At 40.4% G+C, this 27997-nt stretch overlaps 1 protein-coding gene across 1 annotated transcript; it reads right to left on the bottom strand.

Annotated features, from left to right (window-relative positions):
• Positions 1-80: 80 nt before the first annotated feature.
• Positions 81-27997, bottom strand: cdh16 (cadherin 16, KSP-cadherin). The gene is made up of 18 exons (XM_034563306.1): positions 27827-27997; positions 27307-27348; positions 27100-27198; positions 25233-25367; positions 24768-24897; positions 23892-24050; positions 21341-21537; positions 16668-16793; positions 15027-15177; positions 13924-14136; positions 12925-13001; positions 9984-10175; positions 7157-7398; positions 6940-7070; positions 6418-6657; positions 2715-2831; positions 718-834; positions 81-572 (listed from the first exon to the last, which is right to left on the bottom strand). The coding sequence occupies exons 1-18, from the start codon at positions 27995-27997 to the stop codon at positions 472-474; spliced, it is 2640 nt and encodes an 879-aa protein (XP_034419197.1). The 3' UTR covers positions 81-471.

The following is a 27997-nucleotide window of genomic DNA, read 5'->3' as shown; positions in this document are numbered from 1 at the left end:
TTTTTTGTGTTCGGGCTTCAACCTTTATAAAAATGTAGCAACAAGGTGCCAAAATATTATGACTTTCTTTCACAAAAAATTCTACTTGATTCTCCAAATATAGCAACTTTTCTTCCAGTAACATTATGCCTTTATTCTCACAATCTAAATCTAAAACATCATCCTACTACTCTGTTTACTGAATAGGCAGCATTTGAAACAAATTAACAGGTCTACAGCAATAAAAAAAATGACAACACTTAAAACACAAGTCAACTTCATGTCCCAGGCACAGGCCTAAGTACTAAACATACATTACAATAATCTAAAAATATCTCGTAATTTTGCTGAGTGTACAACTGAACGTTGATCCAATAACTGAAATATACATTCATTTTCAGACATTCACAGTCACTTGATGAATTCAGTGCCCTGAAAGCCACATGGTTACATGGGTCCAGTTGGCTGACAGACAATACACTATCATCCCAGTTAGATTGACATCTTCAGGGGAACTCGCTCCTGGTTAGTTTTGGTGGGCCTTTTGGGATTCTGGTAGGAGAGTCTCACAAACACAACGATGAGAATAGTCCCTGGAATTGAAAACAAAAAAAACGCAGAGACAATCAACAACATCGCAACGTTATTGCACAATGGCCCTGCAGAGACCATCAAATATGCCTGCACACACATTAATGATACTGTATGTCACAGAGGCAGTAAAACCTCTCTGCTTACCGATGACTGCAAAGGTGCCAAGCAGAATACCCACTGCAGACTGAATAGTTGGCATGCCCTGCAACTGCTTGGCAGCCATTTTGCAGTTCCCTCGTACGTTACAGGGACACACTGTCACTAACAGGTGAGGAACATGGGAAAACAAAAACAACTCACAGATCAAGTTATTTTTTCAACATGTTTGTTGTGACTAACAGGAAAAGAGGAAATACAACTCACTGAAAGACGTTTTGTGTTATGTTTAGGGTCGATGTTTGGCTCAACAATTTGACTCCAACAAAGACACTGCTCCACTTACGATATATTTGAGAATTCTGAGAATGATTCATATACACTTTGCAGTGCAGTAGAAATGTGTTAAAGGTTTAGCTGCCCATATATATATATATATATATATATATATATATATATATGTGTGTTGTTACTTTCAGTGCCAGAGGCGCAACGGTGCCTGATTCCCCCTAATGCGTCGAAGGCCTCAGTTGTCCCAACTGAGCCATAGTTGCTCTGATATTCACAACATTTGGTCCCTACATTGCTCTCATAAATTTGGACATATTTCACTTGGCTTTCCTTAATTCTGCAAAATCGGCCCAGTCGGCCATTTTCAATTTTGTTTGCGACATGTTTATTTTCTTCAAACCTCTCCTTGAAGATTCATCAGATTTTTTTCAAATGTGGTTAGTATAACCAAATGTCTAAAAGGAGAATGTTGTGTTCAGGGACTTTGTCTGTGGTTATTGAAACCCTTTGTTCCAGTCTCTGTGATTATGGCTTTATAATTGCTGACCCAGACGACCTCACAGGCAGGCAAAGCTATATTCAGACCAAAGTGTTGCTATAAATACGACTCAGCAGTGTCCAATGAACTAATCACCCCTCATTCACAATAGACAAAGCTTCACAAATTAAATAGATGCTACACACTCATCCATTAGCTTGCAGTGACAAAAGTTTAGTTCATTTTAAATAATTGCTCATACTTTTTGATCGATATATTTTGATACATGGACTTTTTGTAGAAAAAAAGGTGCAGTCAAATGATTTTCCTCTCACAGACTGTGAGACTAATACATCGGAGGCTAAATTAGGCTGAACGAGTGCTGCAAAGGCTAGAAAAGCTACGCCTGCTAAAATAGAACGATTGTCAAAATGTAATAATTCTCAATTATCTTTCGGTTTTTGGTCCAGATCTGGAGACAGTGTCCCCTGTCATAGATACGCCATTGTAGACACTTTACAGGTCAGCTTTTGTGTGTTTGAGAAACAGCGTTGTCATGGTGAGGCGGGCAATTTGTTTGGCCATGACATAGGAAGCTGTTGTAACTTGACTTCACGTTGTCCAATCTGCCCCAAAGCCCTGACGACATCTACATGCCCGGGTTGAGTCATAGAGCCACCGACTGACAACAGGAAATCAGCCTTAAGCGACATAGCGGACAAAGGAAGTGTTAAAAATGTGTAATACATATTTTTCAGCGCCACGCAGGAATTAAAAACTAAGTTGTGCGCTCAGTGTCCGAGGGTCATAAAAATGCACAGCTGCGTTAACCAGCACCCTGAAATTACTCTCGAAGGGCACAGAGGTTGACGGGCATACGTTTCATTGCTACATGCTACTTATATATGACAGGATTTCATATTGAAGGTGAGTGACAACCCAAACTGAATTGAAATGCAAAACGGCAAGCAAAACTACAAGAGTTTACTCTACACACTTACACCCATTATTCCCTTCACCACATGTGTGTTGTTTTGTGCTATATGGTTATCAGGTGTCAGCAGACTGGTCCGGGCAGAGCGCAGTCTTAAGAGAGCTGTGTAATCACAAGCCTGGAAAAAATCATTGTACAGCTCCATTGCATCATTATTAAACCAGAACAGTGCTAGCACAAGCTGGCACACACAGGGGTTGATTCGTATTGATTGTTCCTACGCTCTTGTCCCATAGCCTCCCTGTGTTTGCTTTAGCTTATCAGCAGAAGAGTCGACATTACCTGGCAAGTTTATGAAGGTGCTCCTGGGAGGAGAGCTGCTGTCAGAGATGGTAAAGGGCACAGTGTAGACCTCAGGGGCCAGGTACAGGATGTTTAAGGACAGGTTGGTGTGAGTATCTGAAATACGAAACAAGAAAATATTATACACATCATTTTGTATAACAAATGAACTACAGATAAAACGTTGTCCCATTTTTCTTGAATGACGAAGTGAGGGTTTTCAAAGGCCATGTCTAACTATATTCTTTTCCAATACATTTGGATTACATTTACTTATCAGCAAATTTACTTCCAAAAGTCTCCAAATTCACAACTTCAATCTGTACTTTTTGATGACGGAGAAATAAATAAGTGCATCACCCGTGGTATTTGTATTTTGTGGATTTTGAAACACATGCACTCTGTAACAATATTGTTTCATATTTTCTTCTGCACGTAAGATGAAAAAGCATTCCTTCCTGTGCAGCAATACAATTGAGTACCACTTCTGCAGTTCACAGATCAGAAAAGTCAATTCTGAAAAGGTGTTAATATAAGCTAAATGCTTAGTTATATCCGATATGCATTTATTAACATTATTTTACTATTTCTACTCGCGCAGGAACATACACCAAGCAAAACAGCATGCATACAACTGCATAATTACAACACAGTGAATCAGAGAGACAGATGCAGCTGAGTGGTCTGGAGTGTATGACTCTTTATCTTATCTCTAGATCTGTCTAAAATACACGCCTGTCTGCATGACGTAAATGCCCTGTCCCTGAAAGAGAAATGTTTTATCAAGTTGTTTGAACCCTTATCTGGAGGTCCTAAACTACACACTCGCACCTCACATCGTTCCCCTTCATGTTCCATTTGTCAGTCAGGGAAAATCAAGTTGTGCAGGCTGTTAATTGATTCTCTATCTGCACTTCTTCTCCTCCGACCTGACATGTTCACAGGTCGGATCAGTGACCACCTACCTACCCAGAACTATTTTGGGTGATAGTGATACCAAAAAGGAATTTTGACATTATCGTGCTATCAAATGCGATACATTATATCACATTTCTCTCTTTACTGCTGTGAAGAGCTACAAAGAGGGGAGGTAAGTGGAATAAAAGCATGCTGCCTCTTTAACTGAATTCTGCATTGAAAAGAACTGCCAATTATTTAAACATGGTACATTTGAGTTTCTGAAAGACTTGAGATGAATGGCCGTGACACACTCACACACAACCTTGTACTTCCATCTTTGTGAGGACACTGACTATGTTTACGTGCAGAAAATATTCCGACATTATTCCTACTGGAAAATTAATATTCCAACAATCTTCTCGTTTACGTGCAGCCATGTATACTCCATAACGTAAACAGTGGCAGAGTGTTTGACTGTGCTAACACAGTCGCTCTCTTTCATTCCTTCAACCACCTTCTTCAAAAGGTTGTCGTTTTTCATGTGTGGATATCCAAAAACCTGTTAATATCCAAGTCTTTCGTAATGTTTAAAAGTCGGTGTGTTTCTCATTTCCGACCAGAAATGTGAGCTTTTCCTTTTGGCATGCAAACTGTTGGAAGTTGGTTTGTGTACTGGGCACACACAGAGATGACCTTAAACAGGAAATTGCAGTAAAAACTCCCATTAAGATGCATATTCCGAATGCGCTGTCCAAAGAATGTTCCCAAAAACTGAATATTATCAGCATATCCCAGATGTCTTAATCGGAAGAAGCTTAATTCGGGATAAGACCTAAGGGAAATTCCATTGACATGACCCATATCATATTTGGAATGATATTGTCATATCGATGTGCATGTAGACAAAGTCCTTCATAGAGTGCTCCAAAAATTAGTCCTAAACAAAAATTAGTTTGCGTTTTCCGGTTCAATATTTTTTGGAATGTATTTCTGGTTTGTCTGGTACATACAAACTGAAGAGATTTCTTGACATTAAGTATGTCAGTAGATAACCCTCTTCGGACCCCTTGGCAGTTGCGAACTATTGGCTGAATGAGACTACTAAAGGTCATCCTGCCATACGCAAATCCATCTAGAGCTTATAGTGTTGATGTGAAGTCATGCAACCATGGTGGAGTTCATTTATAGCCTCACGTTAGTTTTTTACTTCTGCCGATAGTATTTATGCTCCAAAGAGTGGTGCTAATTTGTCAGCATTATCTCGCTGAACAACATGTGTAAGTATCATTAACTTGTCTTTGCTACATAGCTTATTTTCTGCAATAAACCAACGTCCCAAAAAAAAACACCATTGCCGTATTGTCGAGGGAACCGGTATGATGCTAACCCTCGGGTTGGCCTACAAAAACACATCATCTGTGTAGCATTGTATTGTCATAATGCATCCCTAGCCCCTCAGCCTAACCTTCACCATCACAATTACATACCTGACCCCATCCCTTTCCCTAAACAAAACTTAAGTTCTAACATGAACCATAAAACCAATCTGAGCCCTCAAAACAGACGTTTGAAGTTCTGTCTCAAAGTGATAACTGGACAAAATGTCCTCAGTCTGAAGGGCTAAAACTCGAATTGGTCCTCACAAAGATAGATAGTCCAAGCTAAACACACACACACTCTCACATGCATGCACAAACAAGGTCTTCTCCGCATGAAAGGTTGTGGTTGTGTCACGCAAACTGTGCACCTCTACAGCAGCCATTACACTGGCACAATCACACACTTTATTGGTTACGACCATTACTGGCTGCGACCAGGTGCAAAGCATTCTCGGAGATTCTTCTTTTAGCCCCCATTAGCTGGCAGGAACCCAGCGATGACGGCAAAGAAATTACACAGAAGATATAATTACAGCTCGGCTCAATCAATACCAACAGGAACAGGGGAGTGAAAGAGGGAGATAAAAAAAAAACTGAGAGGGAAGTGGCTGAGCTGTTTGAATGACTGAATGACAGACGTCATTGCACTAAATAGTTGGCATTAAATGAGACCAACAGCAGCAGTTTACAACAGCAAAATAAGGATAATTACATTACACCTTCCTTCCCAGATAGGACCGGCGAAATAATGCAGGAAGAAAATGGAACAGAGCAATTTGCACATCTTCAGGGTCCTTGACGATCTGCCCTCATTGATGCTATATTGATGCCTATTTTCAGTCAGTAACTCAAACATTTAGCACATTGTGACAAACCCAGTGTCCACAGGCCTTGGTTGCCTGATAACATCAACCTGTCCTCTCCAATAAATGAACTTCCTTACTCACAAGGCACATTTTTTTTAAAAGCAGGCGGATTATTAGCTAAATGGAAATGGCAGTTTACTTGGACCATATACCAGAAGACACCATTTTCACATATCCCACTTAAACCATCTCAAACTACAGGATCATTTAAAAACGTTGTTCATATTGTAGTAATACAATGATTTGATGTAGTATTTGTGATAGATTTTAGGATTCTAGGATTTTGGTTAATACTTACTATTATGCAGCAGGCTTGAAGCTGGCTGTCTTTGTGGCCATGTTGTGGCCATAGCATAACTGATACTTAAAACACCCAAATGATAATTGAAACACATTATCATAAATGCATAGACTTTGAATAATGACTACAAATACATCTCAGCTTGTTTACCCACCAAATCAATAGCTTAGGATAGTCTCTTCTAACAATGTCCCCTTACTTGACTAACACTGCATGCCGTGGGGCGGCCAGGTTCAATAAGTCTGCATTCACCTCACCATTAATAGGTGTGAGCTTCCAGTTACGACGGACTGTGGCATCGCTGCGCAGGGAGAAGTTCAGACGTCCTCCGTGCTGTGGCCCATCACTGTCCCGTGAGGCCAGCACCAGAGCTTGGTCCTCCCAGCGAGGCGTACACAGGTACTTCCAGGAATAGTCTCCGACCAGCACTGGGCTGTTGTCGTTCACATCCAGGATTTGGACCGTCACCAGGGTGGACGCAGACAAGGATGAGTTTCCTAAGAGGGACACCAGAGATGTGGAGAAGATATGTGGGCTGCAGCTTGACTGCTAGTAGTCTATTTTTTTATTCGGGGGATAATAGTAGACCAGCTCAGTACATTCTAACCTTCCTTGCTGTCTCTTCTTCTACATCTGTATTCTAAAGACTTTAAGATTATTCAATAGAAAAAAATAATAAAGTCGGACTAATGGCTTTTTTAGGTGAATTACGAATTAATTGGAAATGAAGTATTCGTGAAATACTTGTGAGGCATTTATAATCATGAAAACAAACTCACGGCCATCCACTGCAATGACCTCCATGGTGTACGTGCTGTTCTCCTCTCTGTCCAAGGCCTGCACAGTCTTTAGTTCACCAGAATACTTCCCTATTGAAAAATATTTCTTGGTGTCCCCTTGAAGAGAATATCTGTAAGAGAAACATGTGCAACTCTGTAAAATTAGAACTGTGAAAGTAGATAATTATTCCTACAGCATTGATCCGTTAAGGCTTACCTGATTGGGTGAGAATCAGGGTCGTAACCTCTGATGGTGGCGATAACCCGTCCCGGTTCCTCCCCCTCTCTGACAGTCACCTCATAATGGCTTTGAGACAAGATCGGGCCTTCATTCACATCGTCGACATAGATGGAGACTGTTGCCGTTGACGCAGGACCGTAACGGCCACGGACCAGAGCCACTGGGTTCTGAGCACTGATCACGAGGATATACTCACTCTCACGCTCAAAGTCCAAGACCTGTGGAACCATAATTACACACACACACACACACACACACACACACACACACTCCTTATCTTACTTTCAAGGAAACTTGTTTTACTGCCAGAGTATTTTTGGTATTTCCAATAAGAGACAGAAACTGGTCACAGAAATATGAGCTAATTAATTCCGTGAAACATGTTCCATGACGATGGACTTAGAACAACTGCTACTGTATGAGACAATGAAATAAATAACACAGTTTGAGCTCAATACACTGTTCGGAAGATTTGAATGAACATAGAAGATAAATGAAATTACGTTTACATTGCACGGTATATACATTATTGGTTTGTAAAAGAAACTAAAAAGCACAGATAAACAAATATATCACAATAAAACACAATCAACAATATTTGAGGCCAAAGTTTTGAAGCAAAATTGGGGTACCAGATTTCATGTGATAGGATTACTTTAATCTGGACACCAAAAATAATAACCGTGACCTGTTGACTTTGTTTGAAGGATTAAACATGCATTTCCACAGTGGAGATAGAGAAAGATGAACTGCAGTTAAAACAGTGTTTATATTGCAGTCAGTTATTTTAATACTTGTAATACATTTACAGATTTGACAGATTCTAAGAGCAAAGGAAGAAATACAAAATTCAAAGAGATCATTAATCTCTAATGTATTTGATTATTTTAATGCAATCGTTTTAATGCTGCAGCTTGTATTTGCTGTCAGGTTTTACCATTAAATGTGTTCTGCCTGCCCATGAAACAAAATGTTATCAAACCAGCGCTGCCTGACATCACGCTGCTCAGGCAGGAGTGCGTCTCTGTTGCCAGGGAGAAGAAACCCAGACCTTGGAGGGTGCATGCGTACATGCGATGGACTGGAAGTGATGCATCAAACTGTTCAGCGCACCAGAACATGTGCGTGGACTCACTCGAGGCCATAGTCACCTGAACCACTATATTACTCATTGTCTTCACATGGGGGTACTACTTTTAATTTGTTCATATTTTACCTTGAAATACGGTGGACGCGTTGTTCTCAACCTTCCCTCACCTGCGCGGCACATGCTATTTTCAGAAAGTAACTCTAATTGTTTTGTATTAAGTATTATTCTGATTGTTCTTATATTTGTACTGATTATTATTGTACTCTTTTTTTCAAACTGCAATAACAGATTGTGTTGTCTAGTAGGGGGAAGCAAAAACAATCTGTAAACACAAAACTGACTTATCATCACTTTTTAAGTTGATAACTTGTTAGCAACCAGCACAATATTTCACTTTAAACTGATGACTCACACCTGTAGTTAGTAATGGATGACTATGTATTAGGATTTTTTTCTTGTAATAACTTTGAATTCATTAATCAATGGTATATAATACATGAACCTGATTAATTAAACTGCTACAATGAGCTACAATTAATTTCAACTTCAAATAATTATTATTTCATTATTTTCTTGAACAAAATGGTTTAATATTTCTCGTAAGGACCTGTTCTCCTCATTCTCATCCTGATTAGATTCCCTTCTCTTCCACCGGTTCATGATACTGGTTCACCTCAATCGGCAGCGACTAGCGTGGTAAACGGCCATGGCTGATCACAGTCTAATTATTCACTTTGGCTGTGAACAGTGTGTAATTTCTAATAATGAAATGTCTACAGGAGCTGACTTCACGCTGTTTAATCTACTGGGGCTTTTTTTGTGAAGGATTTAAGCTTCTCTTTTTTTCTAAAGAAAGCTAAATAAACAGCAGTATCCCTTGAGTTAGTTGAGATAACTCACACGGCCAATACTAGATCTTTAAACCCAGCTGCTCAAAGAGACGGCAGCTGAATCTGTCTAATATCATTTCTAAAAAAACAAAAGTCCTTGTGTGTTAGTTAATCTGAAATAAAACATGATCCATTTTTAGCTTTTAGATATCTCCTGCTTGATCTCAGCAGAGCATGTGCAGCTCAATCACATTCGTCAACTCCCACAGAGAGGTTGAAAATAATAGACTGTCCCTAAGTACACACACACACACACACACACACACACACACACACTCGTTCCCTCATGCATCCCAAACACGTTCTGCTGGATCATGCGGGGCGGACGAAGGGTGATTCACCCCGAGGACAGGAGAGATTATTGGGCCAAAACATTCCACTGTCATCTGGACTCTTTTTTTATTTGAGGCATGTCAGACAGAAGTATTGACGCATTGGAATATTATTTTCAAACATTTCTGTCGGTGCCTCACACATACACACTGTGATATTAAAACTGTGTCCTCGAAAACATGACTTGAGTTATATATGACATGTACTTTGACACACAGCTACTGGAGGATCTCTTAGGACCGCATAAACACCGTGGACAAACACAAACCATTGTTCATAAAATTGTCCTTGACATTAATATTTGTGCTCCTGGGAGGAGATATTTGTTTGTACTCTCTCACACCCCAAACAGGATAAAGAAAACAGTGAACAAATATGTTTAATTTGGATTTGACGGGAGTCTTAAGCTGATCTTTGAATATGTTTAAATAATCAATGAGGTGGTCAATTGTGTGGGTTTAGAAGTCGGAGTGTGGTTTGTGTTGAGTACCTTTGAAAGGATGAGGGAGACCTCATTGGTCTGCGTGTCTGTCACCAATGTAAAGACCTCCTCCTCGTTTCCAGACTCTAACCGGTAGTCCACCTGCCAGCTGTCTCCTCCGCGGACATCTGCATCACCTGCCAGCACAGCTGTTACCGTGGTGCCCACTGCAGCCTCCTCTGGAATGTGAAAGGGCCCATACTGGTGGAGAGGAGACCGGACATGTATGATTACCCAGCAGACACCAATCATTTGTGACACTGTTAAAATGCACTGAAGAGGGCAAACGTATAGTCATTATTTAGAATAAAATTGAATAGAATTATCCATTTTCTTTAAAGATGTGAACTCAAATCAAACCTCTCTGAGAGGAAACCCCTCAAGGAAATCCGTATGGAAAAAAATAAAATGGACTATTTCATTATCACGCTAATAAAGCAAACTACAAACTTGCATCATAATCACTATTCATAATACTCTGATTGATCTTTGATATTTGTTGTAATCATCCTAGACCTTCTGATACAACATAACTTATTGGTTTATTGCAACCTACCTATACTGACTTTCTGGCACAATATTGATCCAGATATAATGATTTTGTTTTAAATATGATGAGAGAATATAAAGAATATATGATCATTTTCTTTTCTAATCCTCTTTTTTTTAGTTAAACACACCGATATATACAGGTTAATTTAAAGTTGAACAAGACACAATTTATTATCAACTAGCAGCATTAAATATTTGATCATATAAATAAATGAATCAATAAATGCAAATGTTGCCAGATTTCCATTGATGATGTTGCAATGTTGTGGTCGGCAATAAAAGTCACAGCTGACCGACTGTCTGCCGTGCTGTCGTGACAGTATATGTGACTAGTATAGTATACATATATAGTATACATATAGTGTAGTATATGTGAGTGTATGTTCGCCCCCTCTTGCCCTCCTGGTGTTAGCTAACCTTTATTCACACACCTATGTGTGTTTAGACAGCCGTTTAATCTGCCACTCACAGATGTCCTCTAGTGAAGCAGCCATTCCTCTGATCTGGCTGCCCCATCCACAGGGTCACCGAACCCAGCCCTGTCACCACTCGCTTCCCACAACACTCCCCCCCCTCCACACACACACACACACACAGACACACACACCACACACACACACACACACACACACACACACACACACACACATCACTCCTTGCGCTGCTGCCTTAACATCACCATGGAAAAAGCTGCACTTCTCAGGCGTGACCTGCTCAAGAGCATTTTCCACCTCTGTGTGTATATGTGTGTGTGTGTGTGTGTGTGTGTGGCCATTATCTGAACAAGTGCATACATTTGTTACAGCTTGAAATGAGCTTTCAGCTTTCATGCTTGAACTATATTTGGCTAAATCCTAAAGTGTCCAATTCTACCAGGAAGATGTTATACAGATGAAATATACACAAATATATGCACAATCTTGTATAAAGTCTGTAATCAACAACACTGTCTCCTGTGATTGGTCTGTACAATATATGCCAAAGCTCTACAGGCAATTTTCACTTTTAAATTTAAAGGTGTTGCCTTCTCTCCGTGCTTAAAATAAAATGTTCCTTCACAGCTCACAATGTCTGTGCAGCCTTTCATGTCAACGTGGTCTGACAGAGATGAGACGGGTTCCCCATTATCACAGTGTGATGGCTCTCCCACGTAACTCCCGACCCTCTGGGCTTTTTTCTCTTCCATTATGGGGCACGTGTGGGTGAAAAGTGAGGGGGTTTGAGTTCCTATCTTTAGAACATGGCTCTTTCATTCCAGCAGCTATGTCAAAATGAGGGAAACCACTGTCACATTTCATGCATGCAGCACAGATATTGGCGGAATTCCCGAAGAGGATATGTTATTGCAAATAAAATAATGAAATATGAATGGATGCAAACCAAAATCTAAGTAATTCAGTATTGTATTAACATAATTGCTCATATTTCTTTTGTTGTTATTTATGCATGTTATTACTGTATTAGACAACTGAATGTAGAGAGAAATAGGACATGAGGGCATGAGATGCAGCATGGGGAAATGGAAAGAGAGAGAGAGAGAGAGAGAGAGAGAGAGAGAGAGCACAAGTCCCTGTTCAGAAGTCAACGAGGGATGTTGGACTGTGGATGGCACCACCCAAGGACCCCACTATCTTAAACACCCAAAGTCAATTTGGGTGGGGGTAAAGACTCATGAAGGCCTCAAAGTTGTCTGTAAACAACAAGTGGATAAATAGATTATGCTGAGAATGGTTGGATAAGTTTCTGTGCAAGTTCATTTGAATTTCTTATTTTCTTCAGTGAAAACATCATCACAAAGAAGCTTCTGTTGATTTTTGATTTTCTTTTGCCTTTGTTTGCTGTGAAAACCTGTCAGCATTGGAAAGTATTGCAATTAACAGAAGTACACCGTGCACAGCTGCTGTTCTTCGGACTGAAAAAAACCTTCTAGTCACCGTTAAAGCAGAAGGTGTATGTTCATTTTTTAAATATTTTTGGCCACGTTAAGTAGTCAGCTGCTGAAATAGCTGTGATGCTGACATCATTTCTAACACGTTAATGACATTTATCAGTCATGATGTAGTTTGACTTTATTATAAACAAATGAGTGGATACTACTCTCCAAAGAAAGCTTAATCAGATTAAACTCAGAACACAGTCCACTTTGAGTACAAAGAACTGAATAAAACTCCTCCAATAACATGATGGTGCCATTGCTGTAAGCCTGAGATTAGAGGGCATATCTAGTTCCCCGCCAGGAAAATTAGATCAGTGACCTGCAGAGCGGATTCACAGTCACCAGTCCAATAGCCACTTACGATGGCCTGTGATGTTTGGCCTACCTTTTTTCAACAAGTATTGTTCACCTGAGCAGACGGTTGCACCAGAACAGTTTTTGTCTGAACATGTGCTCTCGTACCTCGTGTTGGGAGAAGAGTGGCGGGTTGTTGTTCTCATCCTGCACCGTCACGACCACGGTGCATGAACTGTTTAGACCTGCCGGGGACATCACCACAGCTTCTGTCAGTGACTCAGGGACAGCCCATCACACACATAAATAAGAAATGCTCAAGGAACAGCAAGTACCTCATCACAACCTGACGCGTGAGTCATGCGGACCACATCTGTCACCCCAGAGGCTAGCATACATGCATCTCTGGACGTCAACGAAGCAACTCACTCGCTCTCAAAGCTAACAGCCTTTTGTTTGTGACAGTCGTTATGAAAGCTGCAGTGTTTTACATATCTGTACATTATGTTACTCCCAATAGTGACCGCTTTATTAGTTTTTTTTTATCACTACTTTGTTTTCTCTCTCTCCTCTTAACTGTGACGTATTCCTCAGTACAACAGAATATTTGAGCGTTGTACATTTACAAGAGGGGTTTAAATTAAACCCTTTGCATTCGAATTGCCCTCCTAAAAAGGGAGCGAGATTTGAATAAACTGCTCCACACACAACTCCCTTATCATTAAAAGTTGAACATTGATCGATGGATGGATGTCATAATATAACTGGTTGGTATTAACTAATATAAGCACACTTCATATTTTGTCTTACAGGAAGAACATATGATTGTATTTTGATGTAAAAATTCAAAGAACTTGTTAAGTTTAATTTTGTTGCATATATTGTTAAATAGGTGCACAAATTGAGCGGCGATGTGATCTAAAATGGTCAAAGAAGCACTTTTCATTTAATTTTGACTTTAAGCATAATGTCCTCTGAAATATATTGTAGCTAGATTGGCAAGTATTTCTTGATTGTGATATGATTTAATGGGTACTGTGATTGGCCATGTAGTCTATGCCCTCCGTTAATCAGTCAGTTGAAATGGCATTTATGCCTTTTTGTGAGACTCGTTGCGGTTGCAAGACGAAGAATCACAAGCTGTATTTTGCATTGACCCAAAATCACCTTTAGCATCCTCAGCAGTGATGGTGAGAGTGTATTGAGGCGCTGTTCCCTCCATACTGTCTGCTTGCACGGAGATGACCCCTGAGTCACGGTCCACTCGGAAGAGGGCGCGAGGACTCTCTGGAATTTGACCAACTAAACGGTAGAATATCCGCACGTTGTCTGTCTTGGGATCGTCGTTATCGGCCGCCTGCACTGTCAGGATTTCTGTCCCTGGGGAAACATACACCAGTAAAGAACAGTCCTGGAAGACTAGCGTATCGAAATGATTCAGAGCCATCAGATCTCTTCAGACGCAATCATACCATACAGTTTTCTTTTAAATGTTTAATAACTTCACTTTATAATTTAGCCTCTCTTAGTTTCTGTAATACAGCCAAAGAACATAAAATGTTTTTCTCTCTGCAATAAGTTACAGTCACAGAGCACACTGAATGGGGATAAGGAGGGGAAGAATATAATAATAGCGTTCTCATTTAATCCTCACTCAGTAATTCCATTTAGATTAACAGATTGTCCTGTCAATTCTTTTTCCCAGAATCAAGCATAAAGCATCAACAAAAAAGCTTTTATGCCGGGCAGTGCCTGATATGTCAAAACACACCATGTGCCTTTTATGAGCGAGGGTGTTTCCCCCCGCTGTCCTGGAAAAATCCCAATCTCCTTTCATAAAAGGTGTCTGGCACTCTCAGCTCTTTCATCACTGCACTGTCCCTTCCAGGCAGTCCCTCCTCTACCTTGTTGTGGAACAAGATTCCCATTACGGAGTAAATGTGACCAAGGATTATTCAGAGGTCTCATTGTGTTATTTTATAATGATCCCTCACTTTATCAGGACTTAGAAATCTGAAAAAACGACAGTGAAACTATGTTGAGTAGAATTATAGAGGCGACCACAGTATTTCTACCAGGAAACATTGTGACTATTGACAATTGTTAGTTTTGCTTTGGGTTTTAGCTTGAACTCCTCTGTAATGCAATAAATACATATCCACCTGTAGCACATGTTGGCAGAGAGAAAATTAGACTGTTTACGAAACATTTTCCAAATACTCTTTGAGACTGCTAAACTATAGATAGAAAAACCTATACATGTCTGTTACCTCGAGCGGACAGTTCCTTGACCACAGTATGGTACTGTGCCTGTGGGAAGGTGGGTCTGTTATCATTGGCGTCGCCCACCATCACCCTCAATTCCACAGGCTTGGCAATCTCTTTTCCATCTGGACGCTCAACCACAATGCTGATCTGGAACTGAAAAGGCAAAAAGAGACACAATGTCTGCCTCAAGCTATCAAAGAAACAGAGTGGTTAGACATATCTGGTCAACGGATATGGAAGCCTGTTATCCAGTGCAGGGTGCTCCCCTCCTCACTGCATGATGGGATAAGATCCTGCAATGGGGGAAAGCTTGTGAACAAAATGGAATAAATGAAGGTGAGAAACAACTTCCGTCAATAGGCATCTCTACGTTCATCATTCTGCACCTCTGGAAGCCCCCCCCCCGCTGCCAGAGGTGCAGAATGATGCACAAAGCTTACGACGTCAACAGGCACCATCAGCAGTATCACTCATGAAGGATGCAGACTGAGTGATGGAGCTGTATTCAGAAAAGAGAAGTTTGGCATTTAGTGGCTCTTTAATACCTCCACAGATTATCAATAATATTGATAAGTGATGATGACTGCGATGGCATCTGACACCTCTATAATGTCTTCTGCACTTTTCAATTAAATGGTCTCTCAAGAAGACAGATGATGCATGTGTTAAAACACCAATCACGTCCACTGATATAGCTCAGCCTCTCTCGTGTTGTTCTTCGGCCTCTTGAGCATGTGTGCCAGAATATACGGTTCAGTGAGCCATTCAAAGCCCTCAGGAGAGGAAGTTGTATGCAAAACTCAAGAGCAAAATGCAAACATACATGTATGATGCTTTTTCATTTGTAATACAACTACAGTGGTCGGCTGTAGCTCATGGGGAGAGTGGTTGTCCTGTAATCACAAGGTACCCGGTTCGATCCCCGCTCTCCCCATGGTTGCATGTTGAAGTGTCAAGACACTGAAGTTGCTCCCCGGGGGCTTCACTGCAGCCCACTGCTCCTTAATAAGTAAGGATGGATCAAATGTGAATAATTTCCCAACTGTGGGATCAATAAAGTTCACATTATTATAATTATTACAAATAATGATCCTTCACTTGGCCAAAAATAAACAATATGTGAAGAGAAGCTTTTAGCTTTATAGTCCATCCAATATGTACAAGGAGCTGTTCTGGATTTGGGTTGTTTGCTTTATTATCTTTGTCTGGTTTAAAAGTATACTGTGTTCAGTGCTCAGCTTTATTGCAATAATCAATACCAGGTTACCTTTAATTAAAATATCATTAGTAATATGAGGTCATTTAAATAGGAGTTTTCTTTTTATGAAATTGTTTAGTGCCATCAAATCTGTCACTTCGTATTGTTCTTCAGCATTTTAAATTCACTATTGAGATCAGCTTTTTATCGTGGGGATTTTGTGAGAGCCAGAAAATAACGAGCTTTTAATTCAGAACAAACTTTATATTGAGATTATAGTACAAACACAATGTGCGTGAGTTAAAATAAAGAAATATACCTACTTCTGTCTCTCTTAAAGGAACAGTGTAGCACCTGCAGCCCTAATGTGTTGACGCTTTAACCAGTAACCATAAACTGCCAAGTATTATTATGCTGGATGTGTTTAGCTTGCAGTTATACAGACCTGGTCCTGTGTCTCTCTGTCCAGAGGGGCGTTGAGATAAATGACTCCTTCTCTGTTGATGGTGAAGAGCATCTCTGGAAACTCCCCCTCCAGACTGTACTCTGCCTGGCTCCCACTCCATTTGACCTACATAAACACACACATAAGCACACACACAGCAACAAAAAATCTGAGTACATTTTTGTATTTAATTTGAATATATATAAACTTGGTAAAACATGTAAAATGTATTTATTTTCTTCCAAGTCGGGGACAGCCTCGGCCGGAAGCCTTAAGCTTTTGGGTTGTCCGTCCGCCCGGCCTATTCTCGGAAACCCGATATCTCAGGAACGCCTGGAAGGAATTTCTTCAACTTTTGCACAAACATCCACTCAAGGATGAACTGATTAGATTCTGGTGGTCAAAACACATTTTTGGAAATGACTCAAGAATTATGCCAAATCATCTAATGGGATGAAATGAAAAAGCGTTGGCGTTTTGGACAGACTGGATGTAAACTGCAACTTTACAAGACAGTAATTCTACAATAACGATCTCTAAAGTGTATGTAAATGCAGTATGAACCCTAAAGAGCTATTCAGCATGGGCCTGCATGACGTAAAAAAAGTTTGTTTACATGACAAGAAGCCAAACGAATGCACTGACAATGATGTGGAACAGAGAGCACAGCCAAAACTAACTATGCAGGCTGAAGGGGATTTTCCACTCTGCTTTACAGCCCTTGACAGAGAGCTGTGCAGTGGGCCTGAAAGGGCCCTAGTAGCCATCAAACAGCACCCAAGAAGGAGAGGAGCCCATTTGCAGCACAGCTGATGGACACCCAGGGCATGTGTATCACCTCAACTCACTGTCACACACTCCTCCCTTGTTTTGGAGATGGCTGCCCAAACACTATGCTTCTGTATACACAAAGCGGCTTCACACAGCTGGCTGCCTCTCAGCGTGTTTCTAGATCTTAGAACTTCAAAGATATATGTTTCAAGAGCTGATGGATGATCACCAACTGGTCGATATAAAGTTATATTCAAAACATATATGAAGTCATCAGTGTTTGCCTCTGTCAGTGTTTGAGTTTGCAGAGCACGTTCTGTCTCCCCCGCTAGCTTGTGTTTGAGCTGCGTCAAAAGCTGCGTGTGCTTTCCTCCAGCAGACTGTTGATGGGACAGTACTCAGCTACTGAATTAGCTATAACTATAGTCCTGCATTAAACGCAAATCAAGAAATACTACAATATCACAGCTGGTGCAATTTGTCCATAGATTATTAATCTACATTATATAACTATACTATATTATAACTATTTTGATAATCCTTTCAGTCCATTTTCAAGCAAAAATGCTAAACAATCCCTGGTTGCATCTCCTCTAATGTGAGGATTTGCTGCTGCTCTTTGTCATTAACAACAGGAAACTCAATGCCATTTGGTTTTGAGTGTTTGTTGGACAGACAAGCAATTGAAATATGCCACCTTGTGTTCTGAGAAACTATTTATTAAAAATAACAGTTAATAGATTGAATGAGAAAATAATCTGCAGACTTGTCAATAATGAAAATAATTATTAGTTGTAGCCTTTTAAAATATTGTTATCATATCGGCCCCATCCAAGATAAATAGTGGATATCTCTGAAGGGACAGAGGCCTCTTTATTGCCTGTGAGATCAACTGTCTCCAAATCTAGCAATAACAGCTGATATTGACTTTAGCTCCAACAGACAACACTACAGTTTGAGCTGGAAGGCAGAACACAAATATAGTGTTCAATATGAATAGAGTTGTCTTGTTTTCGGGATTCAAAACCTGTAATAACAGATAAATAACAACACATATTTGTTGGGCTACTTGGCAGCAGCAAAAACAAGTTGTAAACAGAACACTGACATATTATGACCTCATTTATTTGAGATGGTGGATACATTTTTCATAGCAGATACTCTGCAACATTAACATTTATTGTGAATAATTGCGAACGCTATATTTTGGTCATAGCAGCTTTAATGTTGGCATTATTCAAACCAAAATGAGATTGCCTGTGATGACTAATGTTAACTGAAGCATCACCGTCATACAACTATCAATTGTAATATTGAACAGTGATTAAGGAGCCACGACGAAGGTTTAGTGTGGCTCAAACTTATTCTGCACTAAAAAATTAGATTTCATTTGACTTTGAAAACTGACAATTCAATGCAGCCTTGACTCATTCATTCACAGGCTCTCATGGCTCTCTTCCACTCCAAAGTCTCAACAGATTGCATTACAGAGTTCAAGTAGTTTTACACTGATTGCATTACGTAATCAAAGTTTTCAGCAGGCAATCAGATACAATGTAATACACAACAGATTTAAATGAACCTCCTTAGCCTTAGTGACGCAAAATTACCGATAACAAATGCCTGGATTTCATACTTAAAATGACAGCCAGAGCTTATTTTCATCTGATTGTAGAATCAGTCAAATTGATCACAACAACGATCTCAACTTAGTTTTATAACAGAATAATAATATAAGAAATATGATTGCAGAAATGCATAAAGTAGTGCGCTAGACAAGAAAAAGACCATATTTGTTACAGATGAGTGGATGAGAACATCACTGCTCCATTTATCTGAGACTGAAGGGGAGGTGAGATTCATCTCTGTATGTGTCATAACAGCGGTTAGTCTCACCACCTACTGAGCACAGCGGTACAATCACTCAACGTGGGCAAAAGGAGGCTTCCCCCAAGTAAACATCCATGTCGAAATAACCCAGTTTTGTGTGCTTTATATTCTGGATGTAACTAAATATTTCTCAAGTAGACGCCGGTTCAGTGATGGAACAATAGAGGCTTCATTTCTCACTCTCCATACACATTTTTTATTTGAAATTAAAGCGGACACACTGAGGGAATCTGCTCAGTGAAATATTGTCTCGTTTACATAAAGAGGCACAGATGCTATCAAAAATTTGGAAAATGAATTATCATTTCAAAGTCACCAAGCTGTGTGTAATCGCATTGGCAATTAGATTTTTTACAACTAAGTTACAAAAAGATAGATTATGATTGTAGATTTGAAATGGCCTTTGAAAGCTATGAATAAAAAAAAAATCAAATGCGCCTACGCTTGTGAATCCACACGTTTTCTGTGGGTGGAAGGGGCTGTTAGAACAGGAGAGATGAGAGGCTGAGGGTGAGTGTGGGGGAGGTGGGAGAAAACAGGAGGAGGGGGAGGTACTGTGATGTACCTACTGGCCACAGTGACTCTCACAACCTGCACAATTGCATTTAGCACCGGAATCAGCTCCACAAGCCTCTTTGTTTTTCGCAGTTCTTCACAGAACTAATAAAGTTGTTTTTTTTGTTTTGTTGTAAAATGTTCTCACTGCCACTGCTGGACGATTTTAGTTTCCATGTGTTCAAAAACCTCTGAGGGCTTTTGAGTTATTTATAGACATGTGGCTGATATGACTAATATTATAACAACCAAAAGGTTACACGAGACCAGGGACAGACACAGTAATACGCGAGGGGAACCTGAGGGGCCGTTAAACAGAATTTACAGAACGGTACTACATTAATGTAGAGAAGTGCTTTAAATGTATACAATCTCTTTTCACCAGAACTCCGTGAGAACCTTTGGAGTCGGTCCAGAATAATATATGACTCTTTGGGATCTGAAAATATGCCTATATTCTCTCAAATCACCATGGTTACTTATCTAGCTCTTCCGTTATTCGGTTCCAAATTTGTATTTCAATCTGGTGGATTATTTCCTCGATTAGTAGATTATTCTGATGGTTTATAAACTACCAGAAAATAGCAAAAATGCTCTTTACAGTTTTCCACAGTCCAAGATGATGTCTTTATATGTCTTATTTCCTCCAACAAAAAGTCAAAAATATTCAGGATGTAGAGAAGCAGCAGATCCTCACGACTGAGAGGCCGGAACCAGAGAGTGTTTTGCTTATTTGCTTAAAAAATTACTTAATTTATTGATCGATAATCAAAATAGCTGCCGATTCATATTCTGTTAAAGACGTTGCCAAAGCAGACTTCAAGGTTACATAATAGTTCCGATATTAAGTAGATATGTATGCCCAAACATAAATAATGACTGTGTATGGTGTTGGTCCAGGTTTTTGTTTCTAGATTTCACGAAAAATATTAGTACAATGTGATTAAAACAACAAGTTGTATGCAAAGTATATTTTAGGGTGGATTCTGACTTTAATCTGTTAGGTTTGTGTAATACCTCTCAGAGTGGTGGTAGTGGTAGTGGTGGTGGTAGTGGTGGTGGTGGTGGGTGGTTGGTTGGTGGGAGTATGTGAGTAAAGTGACTCAGTCAGGAGGTAGTCTGAAATGATCCATGGCATTTGAACAGCATCAATAATTCAGTATTTGGTCACTTAGGAAGTAACTGATGCCACTTTAGTCGGCCCAGGCTATTGCCAGAGTTTGTTTTATTGTAACATGATATAACACTTGGAGCCTGCTTTGTTTTATTGTAACATGATATAACACTTGGAGCTGCATAAACAATAAAGTCAGCACTTATACTCCCATGTTGTTCTGCATGATTTATGGTAAAGATCAAATAAGTAAAAGTGGTTTAAATGGAGATGGGTGAAAACACGTTATGCGCTAAGGTTGTGGATGTGTGAACACATGTTGACCGGGGCGTTGCTGTCCCACCTGTGAGATGCGGATCGGGTAGGGACCAGGGAGGTTCTCCTGGAGTCGGACAGGGTCGGGCGATGCCCAGGTGTTTCCCGTCACCTCGACGGTAACGATGCCGCTGGAGAAGAAAGCGTTCGCCCTCCCCGCCATGTCCTTCACCATCACTGAGAGCTTGTAACGGCCGCACATCTCCGGGTCAAGAGTGGAGGCTCCTGGTGGTCACAGTGGGACAGATGATACGACAGCACCTTCAATGATTCTTTCACTTTCCTTTCTGAATTAACATTAACATGTTCTGTAGGTGAGGAACCAACGGAAATTGACAAATTTAAGGAGAAAATAAAATAAACATAATTTGATTATTTGATGGTTTATGAACCACGCAATCTATAACAGACTATATCTTCCCTTCGATTACCGAGACGTTACGCACACTGCTCTGGTCATCACTTAATTCTCCATTTCCTGCTAAAATGGAGAATAAATACCACAAATAACCCACTGAGGAGTTAATCATAACCATCAGTTATAGCTAACCTGAAAATAAAGTAGAAAATCAAAAAGGGTGATTTTCAATTTTCACTGCTGAAGCTGTGTGGAAACCAGCCGCAGCCGTGTGGGCCGGAAGGGAGCGGCGAGCGTGAAAGTCATCCAGCTCCTGCCGAGCCGTGACAAAGGCCAATACCAGAGCTACAGAAATAGCACCGGCATACAAGGCTTTACTGCCTTTACTAGTGTAATTACAACATGTATGTGTATGTATTTGTATGTGTCTGTTGGCCAAAGAAGTATTATTGGCCAACGTAATTGCATCCTTATTGTCCACATCTTAATTTGTATTTTATTTCACATATTGAATGCATTAAAGGCTGAATGTCAAGCAACTCGAACCTTACGAAAAATAATGTTTTTCTTTTAAATGTCTCATGTTGGCTTTTACAGGATGAATTTATTTTTCATAAATGTAAGCTTTTCTCTCATGTTGATGATATTTCAAAAACTGCAACGAGTATAACCAACAAGAGTAAGACGTTTTAAGGACAGGGGTCACATCTCTGTGTAGCTTCTCTTTGACATAATTATTGAAAAACGTTATTCAATCTAGAGCTAGTTCCAAATTAGATTTAATTCTAGAGCCCAACCAGTACTGTGTTTTTGAGGCTGATATACACAACAACATATTGGCTGATGATTGTATGCATTTCTCTGCTGCCATTTCTTGTTATTATCTGATAAATGTTTTTTGTTTGTGGAAATGTTAGTTAAAACTAATGGACTAACACAACAAGACTAAAGCTTGTTCAAATTGCTAACATGCAATAAAAAGCATTCTTGAGCAGTGGCGGCTGGCCAATAGAGGGCCTGGCCCCACCCACCTTGAGCCACAAAAAAGAAATATATATATATACAAAAATTATATTAATAATATAATAAATAATATATATTATATAATATGGAGCGGGAGATCGATAGGCGGATCGGTGCGGCTGCAGCAGTAAAACAGGCGCTGTACCGGTCCGTCTTAGTGAAGAGGGAGCTGAGCCGGAAGGCAAAGCTCTCCATTTACTGGTCGGTCTACGTTCCAACCCTCACCTATGGTCACGAACTCTGGGTTGTGACCGAAAGAACGAGATCTCGGATACAAGCGGCCGAAATGAGCTTCCTCCGTAGGGTGTCCGGGCTCAGCCTTAGAGATATAAGGAGCTCGGACATCAGGGGGAGCTTGGAGTCGAGTCGCTGCTCCTTCGTGTCGAAAGGAGTCAGCTGAGGTGGTTCGGGCATCTAGTCAGGATGCCTCCTGGACGCCTCCCATTAGAGGTTTTCCGGGCACGTCCAACTGGTAGGAGGCCCCGGGGAAGACCGAGGACACGCTGGAGGGATTATATCTCCCGGCTGGCCTTGGAACGCCTCGGGATCCCCCAGAATGAGCTGGAAAGTGCTGCGGGTGAGAGGGAAGCCTGGGTCGGCCTGCTGAACCTGCTGCCACCGCGACCCGACCCCGGATAAGCGGGTGATAATGAATGGATGGATATTATATAATATAATAAATAATATATATTTGTAAAATAGGATATCTGCGCAAAATATATGCTTTTCCTGCACTTCCTGCACGTCCTCTCCACCTGTCTGCATGTCTCAGCTGCGTTGGGGCCGAATTGTTCTGGCCCAGAAGAGTCGGGTCTAGGAAGCAGTTTATCCAATTACTGATTAAAGATGATATACCAATTTATCCAATCCGCGTCTTAAAATAGGTTCAGCTTTGGGCCAAAGTCATCTGGATCAAATGTCCTTATTATGTTGGAATAAATGTTAAATATTTAACTACAAAGTAGAAATGTGTGTTTTTTGCATTGAATCATTCTGGGATGTTTGCTGAAATTGATTTGATGGCCCTACCAAAAAGAAAAATTCCACCAGCCGCCACTGTTCTTGAGTATGGAGAAAAGAGGCCTCTGAAGTTGCAGGAAGTTAACTCTAAAGTGGAACACATTGTGAGCTCCCTGAAAAAAAACATTGTTTTTGTCCCCTCTGGATACTTTTCCTTCAGTCACTAGTTGGGACTGACCTTCCTCGGTGAGGGAAACTTCTCCAGTGATGGAGTTGATGAAGAACATTTGGCTGGAGGGAATCCTGGGTGTCTGTTCCATGAGGGTGAACCGCAGCTCGGCGTGGGCGGTGTTGCGGTCATCCCGATCCCGTGCCTCCACCTGCATGAATGGGATTCCTGAGAGACACAGGTGGTGCAGGGTCGAACATATGACTTTTTCTTTTACACGTCTCTCACCACTACAAATTCAAGGCAGATTCCCTCTCTCAGGATAGAACAATGGGTTGTTCCCAATCTGCAGACACCAAACCATGTGTGATTTTGTATATAGGCTAAAGTATATTGGTACCAAGTTAAAAGATGTTCCAACAAAATACCTGATTTGCAAATAAGACAATGTGATTCAAAAATATGTGAAGCCCTTGCTGGAGGAAGTGACCCTGTAGGTGCATGGGCCCTTGTATTTCTTAAGGGATGAGTAACACATAGAAACACCTTAAACAAGCAAACAGTACAATAGTTGTATGCAACTTATCTGCCAGTCAGATGATATTTCTCTTTTTTAAATGAGCTATACAGTATTTCAGGGAAATCAAGGAATTCAGATGAAATACATTTGTGGCCGATGTGATTGCTAGCCACGTGACAGTTTGAAGTCACGTATTTTTTAGTGTAAATGATCCGGTATGCCACGTCATTGATTCTATTAATATAGAAGGTAGAGGATTAAATTGCATTTTCCAGGGACACATTCAACACATTTCCCATTGTTGGGAGGCAATGAGTTATTGAATGAGTTATTGTAGTCCATGTAGCGGAGTCGGACTGATAAATGTGACCCAGACTGAAAGAGGTTGTGTGGCGCGGTGACCTTGGAGATCAAGGTTCTCGCACCTTTGAGAAGCCCGAGCTGCACGCTGCCTCTCATGCTCTCCTCTATGATAGTGGGCACGTTGTCGTTCTTGTCGATGACACACACTTCGACAGTGAAGCTCTGGCGGTGCTCTGACGTTCTGAAGGACACCTGCATCACACACACACACACACACACACACACACACACACACACACACACACACACACACACACACACACACACACACACACACACACACACACAGTGTGTAGGTATCTTTGAATAACACACTCTGGTGAGAATCTAATGATCATTCTTCATACATGATTGAACATAAGCATTTGAACCTCACAAGATGAACCAGAATAGGAAAAAAAACTAAATGTATTTGTTATGTGAATTTGATGCATCTTGAATGAGGGAATGTGTAACAACAATTCATTATCTATGTATAGAACATGGCTATCACTACTATATGATAGGACACAGTGCTGATATGCTACCTGCAGGGAGTAAGACGGCTGTTTCTCTCTGTCCAGCGGTTTTAGAGCGTAGAGAAACTGAGCGTCGACTCCGAATATCCCCTCATCATCCCCTGTTACCACCAGGTCGCTGTAATTACCTGGCAGGCTATGGAGCTGTACACAACAGAAAGAAATTAACTAACATCGGGTAGTGCTGCTGTTTAAAATGCGAGCCATATGCAAGGTCAATAAAGTGTAGGAGGCGGAGCAGCAAGGAACAGGAACAGGTTGACTAATTGCAGCTCATGAAGCATAATTAAAAGAAGGTGAGAAACACATTGATAATGATTTGCTCACAAACTAAGACTATTTCACATTTTGCTTTAAGGATACCTATTTTTGTGGTTTTCTTGTGAAAAGTAACATGTTCATGATACAATGTATTTTTCTTACTGTCAATAAATCCGTTAAAAGACCAAAAACCAAAAACCAACCATGAATTGATCCAACTGACTTATTATTCTGGTCCACAGACCACTATTGCTCTCTAAAATGATTTAAAGCACATTAATGAGACACACCACTGCGTTTTGTGACATGTTCCCTAATTACCATGGTAGTTTATTTTGAGTCAGTTCCACGTACACCATCCTGTCGCTATACTCTATAGCGCACTAAATGTGTATTAATCCGCTGCTGAAAATAGTCCACAACAAATACACTACTTACTGCTGTTTGAATAATGTTTGCTAAAAATGTCAGTGCTCAGATGTTTTGGGGAAGTATTGAGCTCTTTATGAATGAAATTATCGTTTAAATAGTTAATAAAGCTTTAGGTCTTCAGTGGGAATAAATGGGCTTGGGGATGAGTGTCAGTGTATCAAGAGATGGACAAACACATTTAAGTTTGCGTCTTTTTAAAGGATTTGTTGAGAGTACAAGAAATATAGAATAATATCCACTTAACCATTATCCATTACATTATTCTTTTGCCAGCATCCTGCCACTTAAATTGGTCTGATGACCAAATTATTGTTATAACAATCGTACAACTGTGTAATACTTTGAAGAAGGCTCAGTTCAATGCGTATAGGCTCAAGGTTCAGATGTTTTGAATTCCCTAAATGATGGTCCTTTTAAAGCAAATATATCTCAGCATACAAATGTCTACATTTAGAGCGGGTGTTTTGTTGGGGCTGGTCCTTCACAGTAGCCTCCAAGAGGATTAACGCTGTGCTGCCGTCTGTTTCAAGGTTTGTTAAATAGTTTATTCACAAAGAGCTTTTACTTTGAACTAATCAGGAGCAATTATGATGTCCTTTGCAACAAAAAGCAGTTATCCAACTCCTAAATCCGGACCTTTTAACATGCTTTTTGAAGCGTGTTAATGACTCCTGGTCCGACGCAAATACATAAATTATGAATTATGTTCCGAGCAAGATGTGGCGACCTCACAATACAACCAATCAAAGCGCCAGATACTTATGTGGCTGCACAATCAGAGGATGTCTGAGTGGCATGTATGAACAAAAGAGCCGGCTTGCCACGCAGCTGGACTGAATGCAGAGGCTGATGCCTGAACAGAGCTGTGAACACTCCAATTATAGTCTAGTGATGACGGCAGCGTGTTCATACGTCTTCAACAAGAAGTGCAGTTTGGATGAAGGAGGCTGACACAATTTCAACTTACTATACTTTCATCTTCTGCCCACTTCTGTGGTCTTTTCACCACTTTCCTGAGCACTAAAAGATGATCAAACTCAAATGGCTGACAGGAGATGTTCTCATCACCCTATTCTAATCTTCAGAAAATGTAGTCATGCAATGTTGAGGACAGTGGAGTTAAGCATTAAATCTAATTAAATATTGAAAGATCATCGTCATCAAGTAAACAGAAAGGCCTTACCTTGGACAGATACCATGGGAAAATGCCATCGTAGTTTTCAGGGACACCAATTTTAACATTTGCCCCAGAGCATGGTGCAAATGTGTAAAGTACCACCAACTGAGAAACAAGATACCGAGTGTGTCTTAGAGACATTGTTCATGCAATAATTAGTTTTTGTAAATGAATAAAGTATTCCAGTTAGGATCAAATAAAACAACATCTTACTAGGATGCGCATTGTCGTAGCTCCTCTGTCAGCCATGGGTGCCTGTAGATGTGGCACATTCACAGCGTTTCAAACCACATGGCCTCAGCCCAACAATCAACACAATGTCTGTGTTGTTACTGATTCACCACCGCGGTTATCTTTCATACACACAGATGTTTTTTTTTTACATGTCAGAGGGCCTGCATTTAAATGTACAACCACATACAAAGCCATTTACAGTGGCCACTATTACAGTTGGCTGAAAAGATTATGTATTTTCACTGGAGCCCTAATGTCTGACACATATATATCTTTAAGATGTGTTGCTTTTTTAGCAATACCAAACCACAGGCTGCGTCACGGTGTACAAGTACAAGTGACAACAAATTCAAGCCATTAAAGTATTTCAACAAACTTTGGATAGACTGCATCTCAACAACAAGGTGATAGAAACGATTACGGTGGCAAACACAAAACAGTAAGTAGCTAAACGTATTCAATTCTCTTCCCATTTTAGACAAAGGGTTCTGTATCTTACCTTGTCCAAATGATATGTGTGTTCCCTCTGAGAGGCGTGTGAGGAGTTTAAATTGGGTGGAAAAATCGCGCACTTGTACTCCTTCGGTGGATTAATGGTTAACACCTTCAGATGAAGATGCTTAACTACCTTGTTTCCTGCCAGTAAAACCAATGGCCAGTGACGTTCCAT

The sequence above is a fragment of the Cyclopterus lumpus genome, chromosome 3, assembly GCF_009769545.1.
Source record: "Cyclopterus lumpus isolate fCycLum1 chromosome 3, fCycLum1.pri, whole genome shotgun sequence".
In the NCBI taxonomy this organism is placed as follows: domain Eukaryota; kingdom Metazoa; phylum Chordata; class Actinopteri; order Perciformes; family Cyclopteridae; genus Cyclopterus; species Cyclopterus lumpus.
Note: the sequence above shows the minus strand (reverse complement) of the source record. Positions and strands in the feature narration are given on the sequence as shown.

Bases quoted from the DNA above. Each gene is read 5' to 3' on its own strand.
- cdh16 (XM_034563306.1), bottom strand. From the start codon at position 27,997: ATGGAACGTCACTGGCCATTGGTTTTACTGGCAGGAAACAAGGTAGTT. The intron at 25,368-27,099 runs GTAAGGCCTTTC...TGTTGTGTACAG, and splicing joins TCCCATGGTATCTGTCCAAG to CTCCATAGCCTGCCAGGTAA. The intron at 10,176-12,924 runs GTACGAGAGCAC...CCTCTCCACCAG, and splicing joins CACTCTTCTCCCAACACGAG to TATGGGCCCTTTCACATTCC.